General features: G+C 41.0%; 1 protein-coding gene across 1 annotated transcript in view; it reads left to right on the top strand.

Annotated features, from left to right (window-relative positions):
- Skap1 (src kinase associated phosphoprotein 1) overlaps window positions 1–19876 on the top strand; it is a 278274-nt gene that overhangs the window by 249627 nt on the left and 8771 nt on the right. Inside the window, exon 11 of the mRNA XM_027924587.2 lies at window positions 6825–6925. Coding sequence (XP_027780388.1) covers window positions 6825–6925 — 101 coding nt within the window. The remainder of the gene's footprint in view (window positions 1–6824; window positions 6926–19876) is intronic.

A 19876-nucleotide genomic window follows, 5' to 3' on the forward strand; every position in this document is an offset into this window, starting at 1 on the left:
GCTCTGCCACTGAGCCACAATTCCAGCCCTCATTTCCTTCTTACACCTGGCTCTCTCTAAGGCTCTATCTGGAAGGTGAAAGGAAGATTTATTTCTTAATTGTTCCAACAGGTATAATTCAAGTAGATTTAAAAAAAAAAAAAGAAGAAGAAGACCCTTTTGTTCCTCATGCTTTCTGCCTCCAATAGGTGTTGTTAAAGTATAGCAAGTTCTAAATATGTTTCTATGGTTTACGCTTCCCACCAGTTATAATGATTAGTGACTTAGTGATTAAAAAACAAGAGGACTTTTCGCTCTCTCTGCAGAATCTGAGGCAGGAATTTTTATTATTTGTGTTTACTTATTTATTTATTGAATTTATAGAGTGCCTTTTCTCCAAAGGAGCTATAGAAACAGAGCAACAAATATGTAACATCCAGATGTCATCCCTGAGTTTTATAACAATAAGACAGAGAGGTCTGGGAGAAAAGGCAGGCAGCCTCCACCAAGGCATTTAAAAGGCAGAGAGAGCTCTGGGCCAGTCTGAATTCTTAAGTCGTACACATGCTACATAAGTTTTCTTCATTTAGTTTTTCTCAGGTGTTATTTACCTTTTGGAGAGGGATAAAAACATTTTAAGCAAATTGGCCTGCCCCTTCTTCCTTTTCACCTAAAAGAAACTATGACTAGCAGGATTATCTTTAAAATCCAAGTACTTTTCTCTGCCATCCCACGGATCCTGTTCCTAGGATGCTATGCTTTTTGCTGATGGAACTGCTAACATTTCAAGGCCTAGATCTTATCAGAGTGGGGAGGAGGGAAGGAATTCAGTTTATCCTTATTGAGTGTTAATGACCCTGTAAGATGCAATTTCTTTTATTTTATTCTGTTACCTAGAAAATCTATCACAGCCTTGTAGTATTGATTGTTCAATCTATAAAGAGCTCGGTTTACAGCATGACTGTTAGTAACAGGGTTATTTTAATGAGTGACTCTTCAACACCTCAGATTTTCAGTAAATTCCAGCCCATCAGCCAAACAGTGTAACACGAAGGATCTGGGTGATGAGAGCTTATCTCCCTTCCTTATCATGAAGAGGTGATATCAAGGTAACCAGAAATAAAACTCACTCCATGCTGTTTGTACCATGTCAACTAAAAAGCAGCTATGGAAATCATCCTTAGATACCTCAAGTCCCTGACCAAGGTATCATTTTTCCTCTGAAATTATGGACAACCTGAAGACCACTATTATGGTCTTCTAAGCATTCAGTAATTTCAGGAAGGCAGAAAATGGTTGCCTATAAGAATTTTATCTGGGAGGCCCTCTGAGGACCCACTTATACATTCACCTGTGGAGAATTGCTGCCCAAAGAAACAAAGATGCAGGCCCTTGCAGGTCTTACCTTTAAGATCATTTTGTTGTTGTTGTTGATTTTTTTTCTTTTTTGGTAATTGAGTTGAACTCAGGGGCACTTAATCACTGAGCCACATCTCCAGCCCTTTTTTGTATTTTATTTAGAGACAGAGTCTCACTGAGTTGCTTAAGGCCTCACTAAGTTGCTGAGGCTGACTTTGAACTCGCAATCCTCCTGCCTCAGCCTCCTGAGCCACTTGGATGACAAGTGTGCGCCACTGCACCTAGCCTGAAATCCATTTTTTAACACCAACCATGAATTGAGCTTCAACCAGCTAAAATTTTGACCCCGTAAAAGGAGTATATGAGGAGAAAAATCAAGGATCTGTGAGCGTTCCTCACTTCCAAAGAGAAACTTCCTGCTCTGGTGCCATAGTCAATGGAGATTTCATACCTTCCTTCTAAAATAGTTAATAAAATATCAGAGTCTGTGGGAATGAACAGAACAAGATGGTCTTTCTGGCCTGGGCTGGAGAACATTTCCAATAGCTTCAGTGAATCTCTGCTTTGGCTTTTTTTGTCCAAGCCTCATTGTGCCATGCTCTGATAGGATTAGCTTTCATCTTCCTCTCAGTTTTCTCTCTCTTTTCCATAATTTAAATGGTGTACCCAGTGCCAGGTCTCATTGACACAGTCTTTTACCCCTTAAGAAAATGTATACAACGTGCTGACCTGACTTCAGTCTCTTTTGCCCAGTCACAGCTTGAATTCTGGAGCTACCCAAAACGTTTCCTAAAACAAAAGCTGAACCCTTGAAGGAACACTGCCCAGTTCTGCTATCCCTAAAGAAGGGGAAAGGCAGAGAGGTGTCCAGGCCCTTTGACCCTAGAACTTTGCACATTCTGACGTTTAATTTTCATGGACTCTGTTAACAATAGCACCAATTTGGACTCAGTAACTGAAGAAATGACTATTACTGGTTACAAAGAACTTGGCCTGTAGTGACAAATGCCATGCAATAAATACCTGAAAAAGAGAAAAATAATTCTTTTTCTTTTTTTTTTTTTTTTTTTTTTTTGGGTGGGGGAGTACTAGGGATTGAACCCAGGGTCATATCCCCAGCCCTTTTTATTTATTTGTTTGTTTGTTTAAATTATTAGTCAGGGCCTCACTAAATTGCTTAGGGTCTTGCTAAATTTCTGAGACTGACCTTGAACTTGCATTCCTTCTGCCTCAGTCTCCCAAGCTACTGGGATTACAGGTGTGCATCTCCATGCCCAGCTACAATACTATTTCTTTTTTAACCTGGTCTTCTTCTGATCTTCCAATGACAATTTGTCTGCTTGGAACTTAGCTTCCCTTACATGAGATAAAGAAAACAAGATTCTCCCCCCAACAGACACGCACACTTTTTTTTTTCCTCTAGAGAAAGTCCTTCTCAGCTTTGCTGGCAATTTAAATGCAGTGATCATACCCATTAGCTTCTCTATCATTGTAATTGTTGTTAATTGTTATAACTGTTTTAGTTATTAGTGGTGTCATTATTGCTCTAGGTCCTCTGTCTGTTTTATGCTGAATATATTAGTGCTTTGCTTTTGAATTACCAGGCTTTATTTAGTGCAGAGTTACGTTTTTTGGAGAGACATTGAGAAATGCTGGCATTAAGCTTTATTCTTTTGTTTTTCATTCCAAATGGACAGACTGGAAAAAAAAATAATTAGATGGAATAATGTCCTCAAAATGAGAATGAGGATGTTTTGAATTAATTAAATGGTCAGAATACTGCACCATTTCTGATCTCAGGCTGCTGCCAGAGTAGTATAAACCTAAAGAAACCTAAACACAACCCACAGAGGGGAGCCAAGCTCCTGAGCTCTCAATTCCTTTCACTGCTCTGAAGAAGTCAAAGTGTCTGTGTGCATTCACCTGTTTGTAGGATAATCTGGACAAGGTTAGGGCAAAGCTGAACTAACCCAGCAGGCTTTTGGACCTTCAAGCCCTTTTTGAGGGCAGGCTTCAGGAATGAATCCCGCCTCAACCTCACCTCTTCCCCTTTCAAGGTCATCAAGTAACACCCCCTAGGTTGGGTTTTCGAATGCAGCGGAAGACTCAGAGAAGCCTTCCTTGACCCCCTCAGACTATGGCAAATTCCCTATTATACATAGCATTCTCAACTTTTTCACAGATACATTGCAATCATAAATAAATAAATATTTACACTATTTGTCCCATGGTGCCTCCCCTACTAGATGGCAGCCTTGGAAGCAAGAACCATGTGTGGTCAGTATGGAATTCCTGGTGTCCAGCACAGTCCCTGGCATTTTGCAGGTGTCATGCGCATGATTGTTGGATGCTGAGGAATGAATTATGAATTTGCACACATATACACATAAATGTAAATCCCTATATGTGTTGCCTGCCGGGAGGGGTGGCCTGCAATCCCAGAAACACAGGACTTTGAGGCGGGAGGATCACGAGTTCAGAGCCAGCCTCAGCAACTTAGTGAGGTCCTAAGCAACTTAGTGAGACCCTGTCTCAAAATAATAAATAAATAGGGCTGGGGTTGTGGCTCAGTGGTTGAACTGCTTGCCTAGCACACATGAGGCACTGGGTTCGAGCCTCAACAGCACATATAAACAAAATAAAGGTTATTGTGTCCACCTACAACTAAAAAATAAATATTTTTTTAAAAAATAATAATAAATAAATAGGGCTGAGGATGTGGCTCAATGGTTAACTCCCCTGGGTTCAATCCCTAGTACCAAAAAAAAAAAAAAAAATCGTGTTAAATAGGGAGTCTGCAATACAGAGTCCAGTCTTGCCCAGATAAAGAATCATTCCTTACTTAACTTTTAAATCCAGAATACTACTAGCCAGTAGGTTCGATATTTTCTCCCTTTAGCCCTTCATTCTGCCTATTTTTCAGAGCTGTCATAAAATGGGTCTAGTTCTGATTATTCTTGGACTAGTCTATACTATCTCTGGATTCTGGAACTCCAAAGTCCTTTTTTATCTTTAGTTTTTCCTGGAAGGCTTCTGTTTTCCTCCTAGCTTCCTGCTTTCCCTGTGATTTATGCTTTCAGCATAAGTCTTTTTTCGGGTGTTTTTCTCAGGTCCCCATATGCCCAATGTCAAGTCACTTTTATATATAAAAACCAAAGGTGGCGGGTGCGGTGGTGCACGCCTGTAATTCCAGGACTTGGGAGGCTGAGGCAGGAGGATTGCAAGTTCAAAACCAGCCTCAGCAAAAGTGAGGCACTGAGCAACTCAGTGAGACCCTGTCTCTGAATAGAGCTGGGGATGTGGCTCAGTGGTTGAGTGCCCCTGAGTTCAATTCCCAGAACCAAAAACAACAAAAAAACTATGGTATCCATCATCTTAGAAGCTGTCCCACATCCAGGCACATTATGGGGAACAGTACCTCAAAGGGACCCTCTGGTAGGCCAGAAAAACCCTTGTTAACTTTGTCAGTCTTCATACCATTCAGAAATATCAAGTTAGGTTTTGAAAATCTATTTTTATAAAGATGATTTTTCTCACCAGGTGTGGTGGCACACACCTGTAATCCCAGCAGTTTAGGAGGCTGAGGCAGGAGGATCACAAGTTCAAAGCCAGCCTCAGCAAATTAGTGAGGCCCTAAGCAACTTAGAAAGATCCTGACTCTAAATGAAATATAAAAAAGGTCTTGGGATGTAGCTCAATAGTGAAGTGCCCCTGGGTTAAATCCCTGGTACCAAAAACAAAAACAAAAAGAAGGATTTTCTCTACCATATATAAATCCATGAAGAATATTGATGTTAATATAACTCTCATTCCTAAATTTAGTCAAAATCTTGGGATGATTTATCAGCTCTGTAACAACTGCAAATGCATAATATATCCTCTAGGAAAACACTTTTCAGCGAGTGATATTTCTCTACTATTTCATGCACTGATATCCCTAAAAATATATGCTTTGTCTTTTCAATAGTTAGCTTTTTTCTCCCAACTTATTTTTCTTCAAAATATATTCTTAACTCCATGGCAGAATGTTTTCACTGTAGTTATTTTGTTTGCTGCCCTCTATTGTCTACTGCATATACAAACAATTTTCTGTGTAAAACAAACAAACAAAAATGCCTAAGTTCCTCTATGATTGACATTTTTACTTCTGTTTGAAATATCCCTCCTCTGTTTTTGTGCACTTTAAGATTCCTACTAAAGTTCTTACCCAGAGACATGTAGGGATTTTGTTTCCCTATGCAATGTTTGAATTGCTCATAAGTTAGGAACAAGCAAAAAAAAGCAAATATAGCTGGGCTCCTGTGCCCCCACCCACCTACTTGCCCTCATCTATTCCCATTCTCAGCAACCAATACCATTATTGCTCATAGAAGGGTCCAAACAAATGAAAGGAAAGGTGGAAATTGGTAGAATAGAATCCCCAAAAAACACATACAATTTAACTAGAACACAGGACTCCTGAATCCCATCAATCAGATTTCACCTTTGGGAGGTGCTTGGCTCACAGATCTCATACAGAGAGTCCTCAGGAACAGGGAGCATCGTTGGTCTAGTGGGCATTAGCTCTCCTGCCATTCAAATCCCCAGATCCTCTCCCACTTTGTACTCTAGTGTTTAACCTTTCCGGGTAGAAGAGGATCAATACAAATTCTTCATTGTTAAGAATCGATGGCTTTCCTGTGGCATCATTGCCATCGAGTCTTGCTGAGAAGCCCAGTAAATCTCTTCAGTGCTTCTAAAGCTTGGTTTGTCATCTTCAGTTGCTTTCATTTTTAATGCGGATCACTTTGGTTTCTGTTCCCCTGGGGGCTTGCAGATAAATCTTGGCAGACATGTTCAGGGTCTACAAATGAGATGCTGGAAAAGGGCCAGCCCACCCAGAATTTAGTTGTAATGGATGAGACACCCCCATGGTTCCACTTAAGGACTGAGCTATTTGTTTTAGTATTTATTGGTGATTACCTCATATAGTACCTGGGTGGAAAGTGCCCAGGATGAAGCTCCCATGTAACAGAGGAGGCCAAAATGTGAGCTGTGATACAGAAGCAGCTGGCTGATTCAGCCTCTTGTGAATAGCAGGAGTCAGAGACTTGTACCTTCAAATGCATAATGAAGAAATGAGCTAGGTTGTTTAGATGTCCCGGATCAAGAAAGTCTGGAGGGAAACTTCTTCATGCTGCTTATTTACAAACCAACTGAAAAATTACCTACCTGACTTTCTTTTATTAATAAATAAATATATTATCATATTGTTGAACAGCATCCTACTAGGGGTGATCTGTAAATATTTAATGTTAGTTAATGATCTCCTTCTCCCATAATCTTTTGCTCATGCTGAGTGCTTGACTGTATTTCATCTGGACCCCCCTGAATATTAGGTTTCCTAGGGGCCCTAGCAGAACTCTAGTTTCCATTTGCAACAAAAATGTGGCTCCATGAAAAAGACAAGAGTCCTTTTCACTTTGATTTCTCTTCTCTTTGATCAGTGGACTATGCCAGTTATTACCAAGGACTATGGGATTGTTATGGTGAACAGCCAGACGAACTGTCCTTCCAACGGGGTGACCTCATTCGCATTCTGAGCAAGGTAAGGACACAGAGTATGGAACTTGGATCCAAAGTTGATTTTTTCACTCTTGACGGTGTAGTCACCACAACCAGAATTATTCTGTTATAACACTTTTCAGGATAAGTTCCATGGCTCCATCACACACAGAATAAATTTCCATTTATTTATAATTGCCAGGGGACATTTTAATTGAAAATTCAGATTTAGAGATCAATTTTCAAATTTCAAAATACAATCAAGTAAACATAACCTTAAAGTTATGCCAATTGAAATCTGATCCTTTTCAAGGGCTGGGATACTTAAAGGTCATTGCTGTGTACATAATTTATTACTATATAATACTATTGAAAACATTCCGGCTAAGTAAGCTGCCTTCTTATTTCATTTGTAGATAAATGAGACTGTAATATAATTACCTATGGGGGGAGGAGTCAGAATTAGTTAGCTCAATTGGTTTGACCAAGTGCTGATAAGGCCAAGATAGTGAATCCAATCCTGCAAAGGCCAGCTAACTCCCTTCTCTTCCTCAATCAAGAGTTAACCCATAGACCCAGCTGACCATCTCACAAATGGTACTGTTGATCAGAAAGGAATAGGGTTAAAAAAAAAAAGATGGATTATTGCCAATCCTTTACTAATGTAAAGATTCCAAATTCATGGGTTACAATTTGAGGATCCAGTACATACCATCCTTGTAAAAGACCACCCATGGTCTACAAGCAGGCTAAGATAGTAAGTTCTGTCCCTAAAGATAGTATTAAAAAGGCCTCTCTTTCTATGCAGCCAATCGATATCTACAAACATACTTTTGAAATAGGTACAATTTACTCTTTAATTGCTGAGTATGTGGATTTCGTAAAGGAAAATTGAAAGCCCATTGTGTTGTTAACTCATCATTTACCATTTATCTTTATTCTGTGAATGTTACTACCTAGGCCAAGGGCTTGTCTGGGGTTTGAAATATACAATAAGCTCCTTGAGAAACAGACCAGATCTGTACCTGAGGTATCTTTCAGTGGTTCCAGTGAATCAGGCCCCTTAAACAAGGACTAAATTCGAGCTAACCCTACAGGCCCTGATGAGTGAGAACATAATCTTCTAGTGATTTCTCCTGGATCCCTAACTCAACACCACCCTAGTGCCATTTCGGTGCAGCTCCAATACACCAAGAATAAATTGGAAGCAAAGAAGGGAGTAGACATTGGCCTGATTGGTATTTCAAATGCCCGAAAGCAAGGTTTACCGTGTAATAGAATTTGTGTACATTACCACGCTGGCATTACGGGGTAATCGAGTTATCCACTCAGGTGTGACCAGGCCTCTGTTTGCCCAGAGCCTGCAGGTGAACAAATTAACTGTTTACATTGTCTGGAGGTGCCTGCAGCAGGAGGGGGGGAGAACAGAGCCAGACTGTCTGCTGGCCCTCTCTCTCAGTCATGATTATTTTGTTTGTTTTGCATGTCTTTTGCCTTTGTTAATGGCTTCTCACTGGGGGTCCCTTTCCTCCAGTTAGAAGGGGCTGTGCAATGACCTGTCCTGCAATATAGAGCTGTCCGAGGTTACCATGGCTATGGTATTTTTAAGAAATTCCCAAGAAACATGGGGGAAACAAACTCCACATGTTTTTTTTAAACCATCTTCTCTTCCCCTCCTCCATTACTAAAAGCTAATAAGTCAGAGTTTAATTCAGTGAAAATACCTTACTGCTCTGGTTCCATCAGCTTCTTTCTCCTCTCTTCTGGAAGGTTCTGAGTCCATTTGGATCCCTAATCATCCTAATATTTCTCACCACCACCACCCCAAGGGTGGACCATCCTCCCTTCCCCATGTTGCTAATCTCTGCTTATCTGAAGAGGAAACCAGAAGGTAGGAACACAACAAAATTTCCCTCATAGAGGTTCCTTCTAGTTAATGTTGGTTTGGGGAGCATCTCAAATAGGATTTGCCTTGATTCTACTACCTAACTCAGAGTTCTTGGGCAAGAAGGAACCTTAAAAGACGACCCAGTCCATTTCTTTACTTCTAAGAAGCACAAATGAACCAATTCAGACAGAACATTCTGCCACCATCCCTAGCCATTTTTCTATTCAGAAGTTCAGTTGTTAATACTCTAGGATCGTCTCTCCTATGGATCCTAAATTCATCCCACTTTAGCCAGTAGCACCTTTGTTGAGCATCAAAGCCCCACTGTCTAGAAACCTGGGGAAGCCTTTTCCCCAAGAAAGCACAAGATGCAACCATGTGGCTCAGCTTACCTGGATTCATTTCTTCATTTGTAAAATGAGAAAATCGTGTTGGACAACATGGAAGGTTTTCTGTACCTCAGACATTTCCCCTTCCGACACAGTGGGCCTGACCCTGTAAAACCGCTACAGGAGCCCCACACAAAAATGTGGGGCTTCAATTACTCACTCAGATTAAACCACAACAAAAGTTACAGCTACTAGCTCTTTTGTCTTCAGATCTCATAGATGCATCTGATTTCCTCTCTCTCTTTGTCTCATAAAAGGAATATTGTGAAGAGAGGATTGGACCAGAAGAAGAAAGTCTCCTGGGTAGGGAAGTGGACAAGGAAGTGAGGAAGGGAGGATGGCAGATTTTAGTCCAGGACTCCTGCTTGCTTCCTGCTGCTTCTTTATTTTTTTCCCCTTTTTTCTGGGGGCGGGGGAGCCCTCATGCATGTTAGATAAGTCCTCTACCGTTAAGCTATACCCCCACCCCTGTTTGCTGTTTCTCAATAGACACCCAAGTAAGATCCAGCCTTGAATCCTAGAATCCTAGGCCCAACCTCAGGTGAATTTTTGAGTCTTGCCTTTGGGTAGGAGTGATCCCAGAAAGAGAAGAATTTATCCCAAAAAAGAAAAAGAAGCCAGGCACAGTGGCACAGCACGCCTGTAATCCTAGTGACTAGGGAGACTGAGGCAGGAGCATTGCAAGTTCAAATCCAGCCTCTGCAATGAAGTGAAGCCCTAAGCAAATTAACAAGAGCCTGCCTCAAAATAAAAACTAAAAAGAGGTCTGGGGATGTGGATCAGTGGTGAAGCACCCCAGGGTTCAATCCCTGGTATGAAAGAAAGGAAGGAAGGAAGAAAGAAGGAAAGAAAAGAGAGAGAGAAAGAAAGAAAGAAAATGAGAGACAGAGAAAAAAACTTCTCCAGAGATGATTGCCTGAAGAAAGATGCACCCCATAGTTAACCAAATGCCCATTGCCTGTCCTGTTCTCAGAGAAACAAGTAACAACAGATGCCTTATTTATGTGACCCTGGAGAAAGTCACTTAACCTTGCTAATCCTCAATTTCCTCATCTGTAAAAAGTGGGATAATTTTTATTCACAGGGTCATAGTGAGACTTCCACTAGAGATATGGGTAAAGAAGAGCCCAGCACCCAGGAAATGGAAACTAGCATTATATTCTGCTAACTTCTACTAATAATAAACCTTTTAGACCCATGTTGGGCACATACTAGGAGTTCACTAAATTATTGGTGAATTCAGAGAGAAAATAATGTGGTTCACATGCCAAGAACTCTTCATAGAGATGTTCTAAGACACAATAGGCTCTCACTTCATGTAGAAAACTACCCATTGAAGAAGACTGTGTGGAAAATCACTGTGCTTTTACTGGTCCAACAGATTTCATCACTGACATCTGATAGTCTCCAAAGTTCTCTTCCAGGAGATGCCAAAGCTGTGTACCTAAGCTCCAGAATAGGAACTAACAAGCAGTCAGCAGGAAGACTCCTGCTGACCTCCCCACAACCTGGCCAAGCAATCCTCAGGCCCCACACAGCTTCATGCCCACTTAATTCACTGACTTCCAATTGAGGTCTTAAAATATATTAATGGGAAATTTTAATAATGAAGCAGATCTGAGCCTCCAGTGAATGTTCCTGCATTCCTTTTGGGCCCAGATATTTCTTTCTGAACAGCCTTCTCTGGGAAGGGACTGAATTTCCCTTCCTCCCTGGAGCCAGGACACAGCTCAGGCCACAGCGGGGCGTTTAGCGCTCTTCAGTGGCTCCAGATTGTGGCGCTGGTGCCGGTCTCTTCATACGTAACCGATGGCTCCTGAGAGCCTGCCTCTCGTAAATTACTTCCCACGATGCCAGCGACCACCGCAGAATTCAAGTTCGAATAGAGCAGGAAAAAGGTGTTTGAAAGGCCTGTTCACTCAGCTGCATTTTAATTTCCTTTTCAATCTTGTCCCAATTAATTTCACAGAATTAATCTCACAGAAGCAAACTCGGCAGCACCGAGGCTGCGGTTTTAGTGAGGCGGTCGCTCTGCCTGAACATGAAATAGGAGCTAATATAAAAATCCATCTGCTGTGTTTGAAATACACGCCGGCTGCTGCTCGGTCCTGTCTGACATTCCAAACATCAACAGCGGGGGGGAAAAGTGATTTGGGGGTTAGTGGCCATCAGTACTTGGCAGGGGTTCAACAACAGGTGTACTCCAAAAATCCATTCAGCCTGGGCACCAGGCATGACAGGGCAGGTGCTGAATCACCCTCCGTGCGATAACACCGTGCCCTGGCTTAGTTCCTTTCATCTGAGGATCATAAGGCCCTTCTGTGGACCTGGATCAGCACCACTATGGTCACTTGTTATATAAGGAGGAGAAAGAAAGGTAAGAAGCCTCTATTTGGATAAAACTAGTCACGAGACCCAGCTTTCAGGGTAGTGACCCTGACTTAGTTCCAAGGTCTTTTACTGGGGAACCATTCCTTCTAAATAATAAAAGTGCTTCTTCCATTGTTTGAGATCACTCTTATGTGAATGCCCATTTGAAAAATAAGGTTCATGTTCCAAAAGTAATTTGTGATGGTAACATGAGCTGTCCAATAGATAAAGGCAAATTAAAGAGAGAAACTCTTTTTCAATTACTAGAAAGGAAAAGAGGCCCCTACATGAGTTTAAAATAAACTGAGCCAGGAGGGGATACCTCTTGGGCTTGGCTGGTGTGCTTGGTCTTGAAAGCTCCTCTAAGGCTTTATCCAGTGTCTTATTTCCATGGAAATCAGCCTTGGAGCAACAAGTTGGGCACTATGTAAAACTGATACTTACATTCTGGCTTAGCTGGGGAAGAAAGGTATTCACGTGGTCCAAACACACCAAGCTTTCTCTGCTAATAGAAACAGGGAATTTTATAGACAAGGTCAAGTTTAACAGGGCCCACATGAAGGGGTCAGATGGCCATGGGCCTTATATGGACAAGGATGGACACACTTTGTGATCTGGGATGGAGCTCCTTAAACTCAGGCTGGATCATGGCTCCAAACCCAGCATCTAGTCATCTGAACGCAGCAGGGCTGTCGCAGCTCACCTGGACCATGTTAACATTTTTAAAACCCAATTTTTTCCATGTACTCCCTCAAAGGACCACTTAAGAATGTAGACCTTTCCTCTGCCTGGACCCCATCCTCTCCAAAAGAGATTTTGTTATAAAAATTGTCTAAATGCAGCAATACTTTCTCCTTTAAGTGTGCTTAGTTGAATGTGACAACAACCCTCATAAAAACAGCTAAGTTAATTCCTTCAATTGCTTTAAATGAAAGATTTCTTTTCTTTTCTTTTTTTTTTTTTTTTTTAATTTCAGGGCTCTGAGGGAAAGGAGGTGTTTGGTGACATCTAGTGTCCATTTAGGACTTCCTCAGGCATCATACCCTCAGCTTAGCTGAGTGGGGGATGGGTGGGGTTATTTGGGAGGTAATTTGGGGGTAGTAAGTAGGGAGGATATAGGCCTGGGGCACAGACTGCCCAAACAGTGTGATCAAACTGATCAATGCCTGTCAAAGAGCTATTATTCACCTCTGACCTAACCGAAGGGGGCAGGCAGGGGGTACCATCAGAAAATATCTTTTCTTATTTATGATGGTACAGGAGAGAAGCAGAAGCTGTCCCCACCACCCCATTTCATGTTAACAAGCAGGTCAACACTGTGTTGTGATGAAGAAGATGATGATGATGATGGTGTTTTCTCTCATTAATAACCCCTATGGGAGGCTATAGAGTTAGGAGGATGGGAATGGGATTTGGGGTCAGCTGGAAGGCAACGGTCATACACCGGTCAAATTCAGTAGAGGCCATTCCTTTCCCCCAGACAGGAACCAATCGTCTAGAACAAACCCTGGCAGCCTCATTCCTTCCAGGTAATTTTTATAAATGAGGGGACACCCATTCCAAGAGAGGACAAAAGGGAGAGGGTGTTTATGCGTGTGTGCATATGCATGCATGTAAACCTGCTAACAAGGGGCCTTATTGCACATCAACCCTGTCCTGCAAATCCTAACTCGTTTTTAAAAAAGAGAATACGATTAGAATTTTCCTCCTTAATCTCATTGCTAAACTGTTGTCCGGGGCAGGACCCTTCACTTTCAAAACAAACACACACACACACACACACACACACACACACACTTCAGTCAGGTGGAAAGTCCCACACCAGATAATTAACTACAAGGCCCAGACAGAAATGTTTACCTAGAACCACATAAGCCATGGCAGTGTTAGGTTAATGTTCAGAATCGCCCAATGCTTTACAAACTCCTGTGTAAAAAATTCCAGCCATTTATTTTGCAGTGAATTTATAACAAATGCTGTTAAAGGCTTCGTCTTTTGACAGAGGTAATAATAAATTCACTGTTAAAGACGGTAGTTTAATTCCTTATACCTCCAATACTGCACAGAATAAACCATATTCATCACTGAGTAATTTTTTACCACATAAATCTTTAAAACTAACCGGTGAAGGCTGTTGAGACTGAAATATTGTGAATTTATTAGATATGCCCATGTAGTATTGGATTCAGAGGTTTCCATTCGAATATATTACAGGGAAAATTTGTGTCTTTAACTGTGACATTCCCTCCATTTCCCGCCGCCAGTATTATAACAAGCAGCTCCTCCAGAGTCAACTGCACGTTTATTAGACAGAGATTTAGTAATAAACTCCTCACTAATCTGCCAAAGAGGCTGAATGACATTTCGGTGAGATGCCCTATTTAAATGGAGTTGCAAAAGCTTTGTTTCTGGGTAATTATTTTCTTGAAAGGAGTTCAGCCTCCTCAAACCTCTTCTGCCAGGGTTTCTTGGTATTGGATGGATTCAGTTCTCTAACCAAACTCACAAAATATTGAAGCAAATTATAACCTCATTGCAAAAATACAGAACAGTAATTTCTTTGCAGGTTATAGGATTCGTTATGGGGGATTTGGGGTAATCAATTAGAATAGAGAAAGCTAGAATTCGCAGACATTCACAGACGTATGGTATTTAAGGCTAATAAAAAGATCATATTGCTTCTCAGACCAGAAATAATAGACAAAGGTTTCAGAAAACTTGCTATTTAAAAATTTTCATCTTGACATATGACACATTTAAGATGCAATTAAATCCTCAGATTTGAGCAAAAATCCTTTTACTCTATCCTATTGAGTGAAAATCTGCACCTGATAGATAAGAATATTGTGAACTTTTCTCATGATTTGTTAGTGAAGTGACATTTAAACTAACCAATTGATTATATCAAATTGTATCTCCAGTTTCATTAAGCAAACATTAATATGGCTAAAATGAAAAAATATTTTTCTTTTAAATGCAGAAATGTGCATCATCTTTTTAGCAAAGAGATCCGGCAGTTTCTCTGTTCCTACTCCTATTCTGTATTTGGGAAGAGTTCCAAATACTAAAAACTTCCACGGAGCATTATGAACTTTATGATTCTTTTTTAATAAAATAAAATCAAATAGGTTTCTAACTGTTAAACAAAGGAGAAAAATCCCCTGGCAAAGCAAGATTGCAGCCCATCAGAGTAATTGGTAAAAGACAGAACCCGGCTAGAAAGATAAGCATAATACCAGCAATTAATATTCAGCATCTCACATTATAGTCAAGAGGATGTGTTTTTCTTTGTGATGTGGCTCATAAGCTAAGAGTATTGGGAGCCAGATTCTGAGCTCTGTCTTCTTTTCGTGCGTGAGGATTAAGGAGAGGGGGGGAAAAAAACAGCGACAACAATCCTACTCCATCTGTAAATGAACAAACATCTTGATTTTATAGCTATTTGCTTTGTAAAACTGAGGAATGAAACAAAAATTACTGGATGCCTAAGTAACACTTTAATCTGAATTCATTTACGCTGTAGCTATGTAGTTGTCACAAACCATAATGCAGTATTTAATTAAAATAACAGAAGTGCATCTAGATATGTCCTGGGGTAGCTATCACCAAATTATAGTCTATGCCATCCGTATTTTATTTATGAAATGGCAGATTCTAAGGTGCAACAACGCTGATGCAAAGCATAAACATTTTAAACTTGCATTTTTAGAAAGGTTTTTTTTTTTTCTCCTGCTGTGTCTTTAAATTTTTTTTCTTCCTTCTATCATTGTGGGGTGGGGGTGTTAGTGGAATTGTTTTGCTGTGGATAAAGATCTCTCTTTATAACTCTTGCTTTTCAACTATTGACCTCCCAAGTCTTCTGGCTGTGAAATCCCCGTCTGTTGTCATGGTAAGGCTTGTGAGTTTCACAGGAGCCACAGCGAGCATGGGACATCTTAGGCGGAACTTGGACGTGGATTCCAGGAGGGTAGGAAACAGCACGTCTTTTCAGGCTCTCTGTGCCTGTTCCTACACAGTCTTCCTTGCACCCTTTTTTTTTTCCTCCCCTATCTATAAATACCCGTTATAGTTTACACACTCCCTGGCTCTACTTTGCGGATGTTCACACGTAGACATACTGTACGGCTCCTTTCCATAAACGCATAGCATCTATCTTACACGCACCCACCATCCATCTCCTTGTTCACATTGGCTGTCCCATCCACCTCCTTGTCTGCAGAATTATGTTCAGCAAGGTCCCGATTTATAGGAAATAAATAATGAAAATGGAACGGACTGGGAAAGATAATCGAAACATTCAAATTGTTATTTTTCACTGTACTTTACACAAACAGAGCATCTGTAAACACCCAGAAAAGGTGTTGACTGGTTCCCGAAAAGCAGTGCCTTAGGAACATTCTGCCCAAGTGGGTCTCTGCAGCGCATCTTTCCTGTTTCAACTCTCCTGCTTTTGGATGCTCTCAGGTCTGACCATTTTTAAGTGGTAAATGATGCTGTTATTGTTTTTATTCTTTCTGTCTCTTACTTATTCTGCCTATAGTGCTAAATTTTTGTCATCATTTACCTTCTATAAAATAATCCTAAGAATTATAAAACAGAAACAATAATTACAATCACCTTTTTAAGGAAAAAAAAATTTTGTAGTTACAATATAGAGATATTCTGATCATGCTATCATCAGATCACAGCCCAGTCCTACAGCAAGGGTCTTTTGGAGACAGGATTTCTTCTACACACTTGTAATTATTTTAGCCCCTTTCACAGGTCACATAAAAAGTTAATTTCAATCGCTGCTAATTTCCGTCCAACAAGAGTGCAGCGCTTTAAACCACCCAAAATAATTGGATTCAAAACAAATTTAGGAAATTGAGTGTGTTAGAAAGCAAATAAAAATATCCTTTTGGTAAGGAGGAGGGTGAAAGTAGTAAAAGTGGCCCTTTTTTCTCCCTTCTTTCCCCTTCACAACTTTGCCATTAAAGTTGCACCTACAGCTAGAAGTTTGTCCGTGAAAAATGGTCATTTTGTTTCTCTGCTCAAAGAATGTTATTAAAATGCTAATTTAAAAGAAAAAGGAGTTAAATATCTAGCGATGGTGCATTCTAATTGCAACCATAATGAGCTCTCTAAATGTGCATGCCCCTGACACACACAGAGCATAAACAGCAGTAAACAGATCATTAGTACCCGCGTTCATTTATTCTGGCGACCTTACCATGACCCCACCGAGGGTAGGGTGAAAAGCAGGTGGATCTGGCTGTGACACCCCCTAGAGGGATCCAGGAAATGAAGCTATAAGCTGTTGTCATGGAAACGCCTATGTGTGCAGATGATGTAACACACCGACAGGCTGTAGGGCTCCGCAACTGGGACATTGCCTTTCCCTCGCTGGAACAATCTTGAGGATTAAATTATTCATTTCTTTAATTCACAAAGCAAAAGGAATCCTAATTTTCTTGGTGATGTGCAACTCTCTTCCATTTGTCTAGGTTCTGAAACATGGTGACTTGTCATCCCCTCTTTCTCCGAAACCCACTCCAGCTTCCTACATTCTGGCCCCAAATAGCTGAATCTAGCAGAACTGAGCAGAGGAAGGCAGTAGAAACCTGACACCCAACATCTGTGCTGAAAGAGAGAAAATATAAGGTGTTAAGCTAAAATCTAAAAATATACTCAGTGTCCTCTCCTGATGAGGACATGATGGCCAGGGACTAAATGTATACTTTGTCTAGAACAGGATGGCTTTGTTTAGAGCAGTGCAGGGTCAAGGTTGGCCCTGGGAACTACCAAGCTGAGACCCGATGCCCTGAGCATAAAGGGGAGAGTCCCAGCCCCAAATGAGCACCTCACTCTAGCAAGGTGCAAGAAGAGGAGATGGAGAAAGAGCAGCTGCTCACCCCTCCCATGTCCAATTGAGAGAATTGAGATTAATAAAAATAATTCTTTGGAGAATGATTCCACTCTATCCTACCCTGTTTTGTACCAAACAACCTCAATAACCTTACAGCAACAGTAGAATAACTTTTCTTCTTCTTCTTCTTCTTCTTCTTCTTCTTCTTCTTCTTCTTCTTCTTCTTCTTCTTCTTCTTCTTCTTCTTTTTTTTTTTAAGGAAGCAGAAAAGACAATCTCTGGAAATTATTTTAAAATAAAAAATCTCCCTGCCTGCGCCTCCCCCAACACCCCCCCTCCCCATTGCACTTTAGATGAACCTGTGATATTGTAGCAATGGCCCTTGAAGTGCAGTGGGGAGGTGATTTAGGAGAATATTAAAGGCAATGTGGAGATTCAAGGCGCCTCTCTCAGGGAGATCTGGAGAAATACGCAGCACAGATGGGCCGAGCAGATTAAACATTTCCGTCACATTGTTTCCAAATTGTGTTGTGGTGCCTGAGGCTGGTACTGCGGTCAGAGCAAAACAGAGTGGTGCAGAGCTGCGAGCTGCGCAGTTTATGGAATACATATTAATATGCCCGTCTCACATGGTATCACAATTCTATCAGCTCTGAAATGGTGCCGTCTCCATTGTTCCTGAATTCTGCACTTGGCACCTTGTTTTCTCCCATCTGCACAGTGTTTACCTTCCCTTTATCCTTTCAAGTTCTGTGATTTCGCCTCTCTCCTTACCACCCTGTTTCACATTCCTTCTCACCTTTGCAGCTTATGATTTTTCTGTCACATTCACTCGCATGCCCACCCTGTTTTTTGCACACACTTCCATCACCAACAAGGTCCAGCACACCTCTCTGGTCTTGATCATTATGCACTCACACCCTAAATATATGCTTGTCCTGCACAGGATTGAGACCATGAGCCTCACACTTGAGGCTGAACAAGTGTCAACAAGTTTGAGGGGTCAAACTCCAGTGCTCTTGAACCCTCCATCCAGATAACACATTCCTCTTCTCAGGATACTTGGCTCTTAGGGGGTGTGCTTCATAGAGTTGTCCCCAGGAGCCCCCCAACTGCTTTTACTGACCACCTGGCCTATCTGGTGTCTTCTTTCTTCTATCCACATATCTTTGCCTGTATCCAGGCCCATCAATCCTGAGGTTAGCAAATTCCCTGAGATGTGACAATAAATAAAACCAGCTCAATTGAGGCAAATTTAATGATTCATTTTTATTATGATTTATAGACCAAAACTCTGAATAATAGAAAAAGAGAAAATGATTGCCAAGAACTTACAGCCTAAAAGAGACTGGAGAGGCCGCCAAGCTACCCAAGGTCTTAGCCAAGCACTGAGCTCCGATCCTTTCCAAGGAAAAGCTCCGATCTTTTCCACTAATCCACTGGCCACCCAGCTGACCATTCCTTTTCTCCTTCAGGAAAATCTCCACACAAAATTATTTGTGCTGAAAAACGAGCACTTGTTTGTCTTTGGTGAACAATTCCTGTTTCCAGCCTTATTTTCCTAGCACTTGGAATTGTGCTGAGTTGGAATCCTCAATTTGCTTAATAATTTATGATATCCAAAGAAAGCATTAAATTTCCAAAGCTGGATTTTTAGGAGCAAAGAATCTGTGGGCCAATCCAGAGTAAATGCATAATGTTTTGGGGCTGACCCTGGCAAATCAAAAGTCTACTCTGCTCAGGAATTCAAATTTCCCATCCTTACTGATGATAATATATGATGCACAAGCACTAATAAGAGAAATAAGCAATCATAAACCAATGCTTCCATGATTGATTGGCTTTTCCCATACATATATCAAGACTTTATTGATCCTTCATGTTAGGGACTGATTTATTGTTCTCTCAAAGAAGAATTCTCTTGTTTACAACACTCATACAGTAAACTTTGATGGTTAAGAGAACCAAAATATGAGACATTTTCTGGGAATCTTGTTCCACAGAGGCTCAGAGCCCAGTTCAATGTGAAAAAAAAAAAAAAAAGAATGTTTCTATTAGAAACCTTCTCAGGGGAACTGAGCATGTTATGCAACTTGCTCCAAAAGCCATCATGTGGCTTTGAATGGAAGCTGTGAGAAGATGCCACGACTTTTAAGTCAGTTAGCAAGACAGTGCCTTAAAAAGGACAAGCAAGCTCAGTTAGCCTTTGAAGGGGGAACAGACCCTGCTATTGGAGGGCTCAGGCCTGGGAAACTCAGCTTGGAAGGGACAAACATTCTTATCTCTTTTTTTTTTTTTTTTTTTTAATTAAGGGGTAAGGGTTGTGGCCACACTGGGCCAAATACAAATCAAGGACATCAAGACCATGGAATTTTCCCCTAGAGTACTGCTTGGAAAACTATGAAGGGTGCACATATCCTCTGGGAATCTGATGGAGGAGACCCACGTACACATGTACACAAAATTTTACACCAGTTTCAGGAAGCTTGAAGATTCCTT

This window comes from Marmota flaviventris, chromosome 17 (genome assembly GCF_047511675.1).
Source record: "Marmota flaviventris isolate mMarFla1 chromosome 17, mMarFla1.hap1, whole genome shotgun sequence".
Classification (NCBI taxonomy): Eukaryota; Metazoa; Chordata; class Mammalia; order Rodentia; family Sciuridae; genus Marmota; species Marmota flaviventris.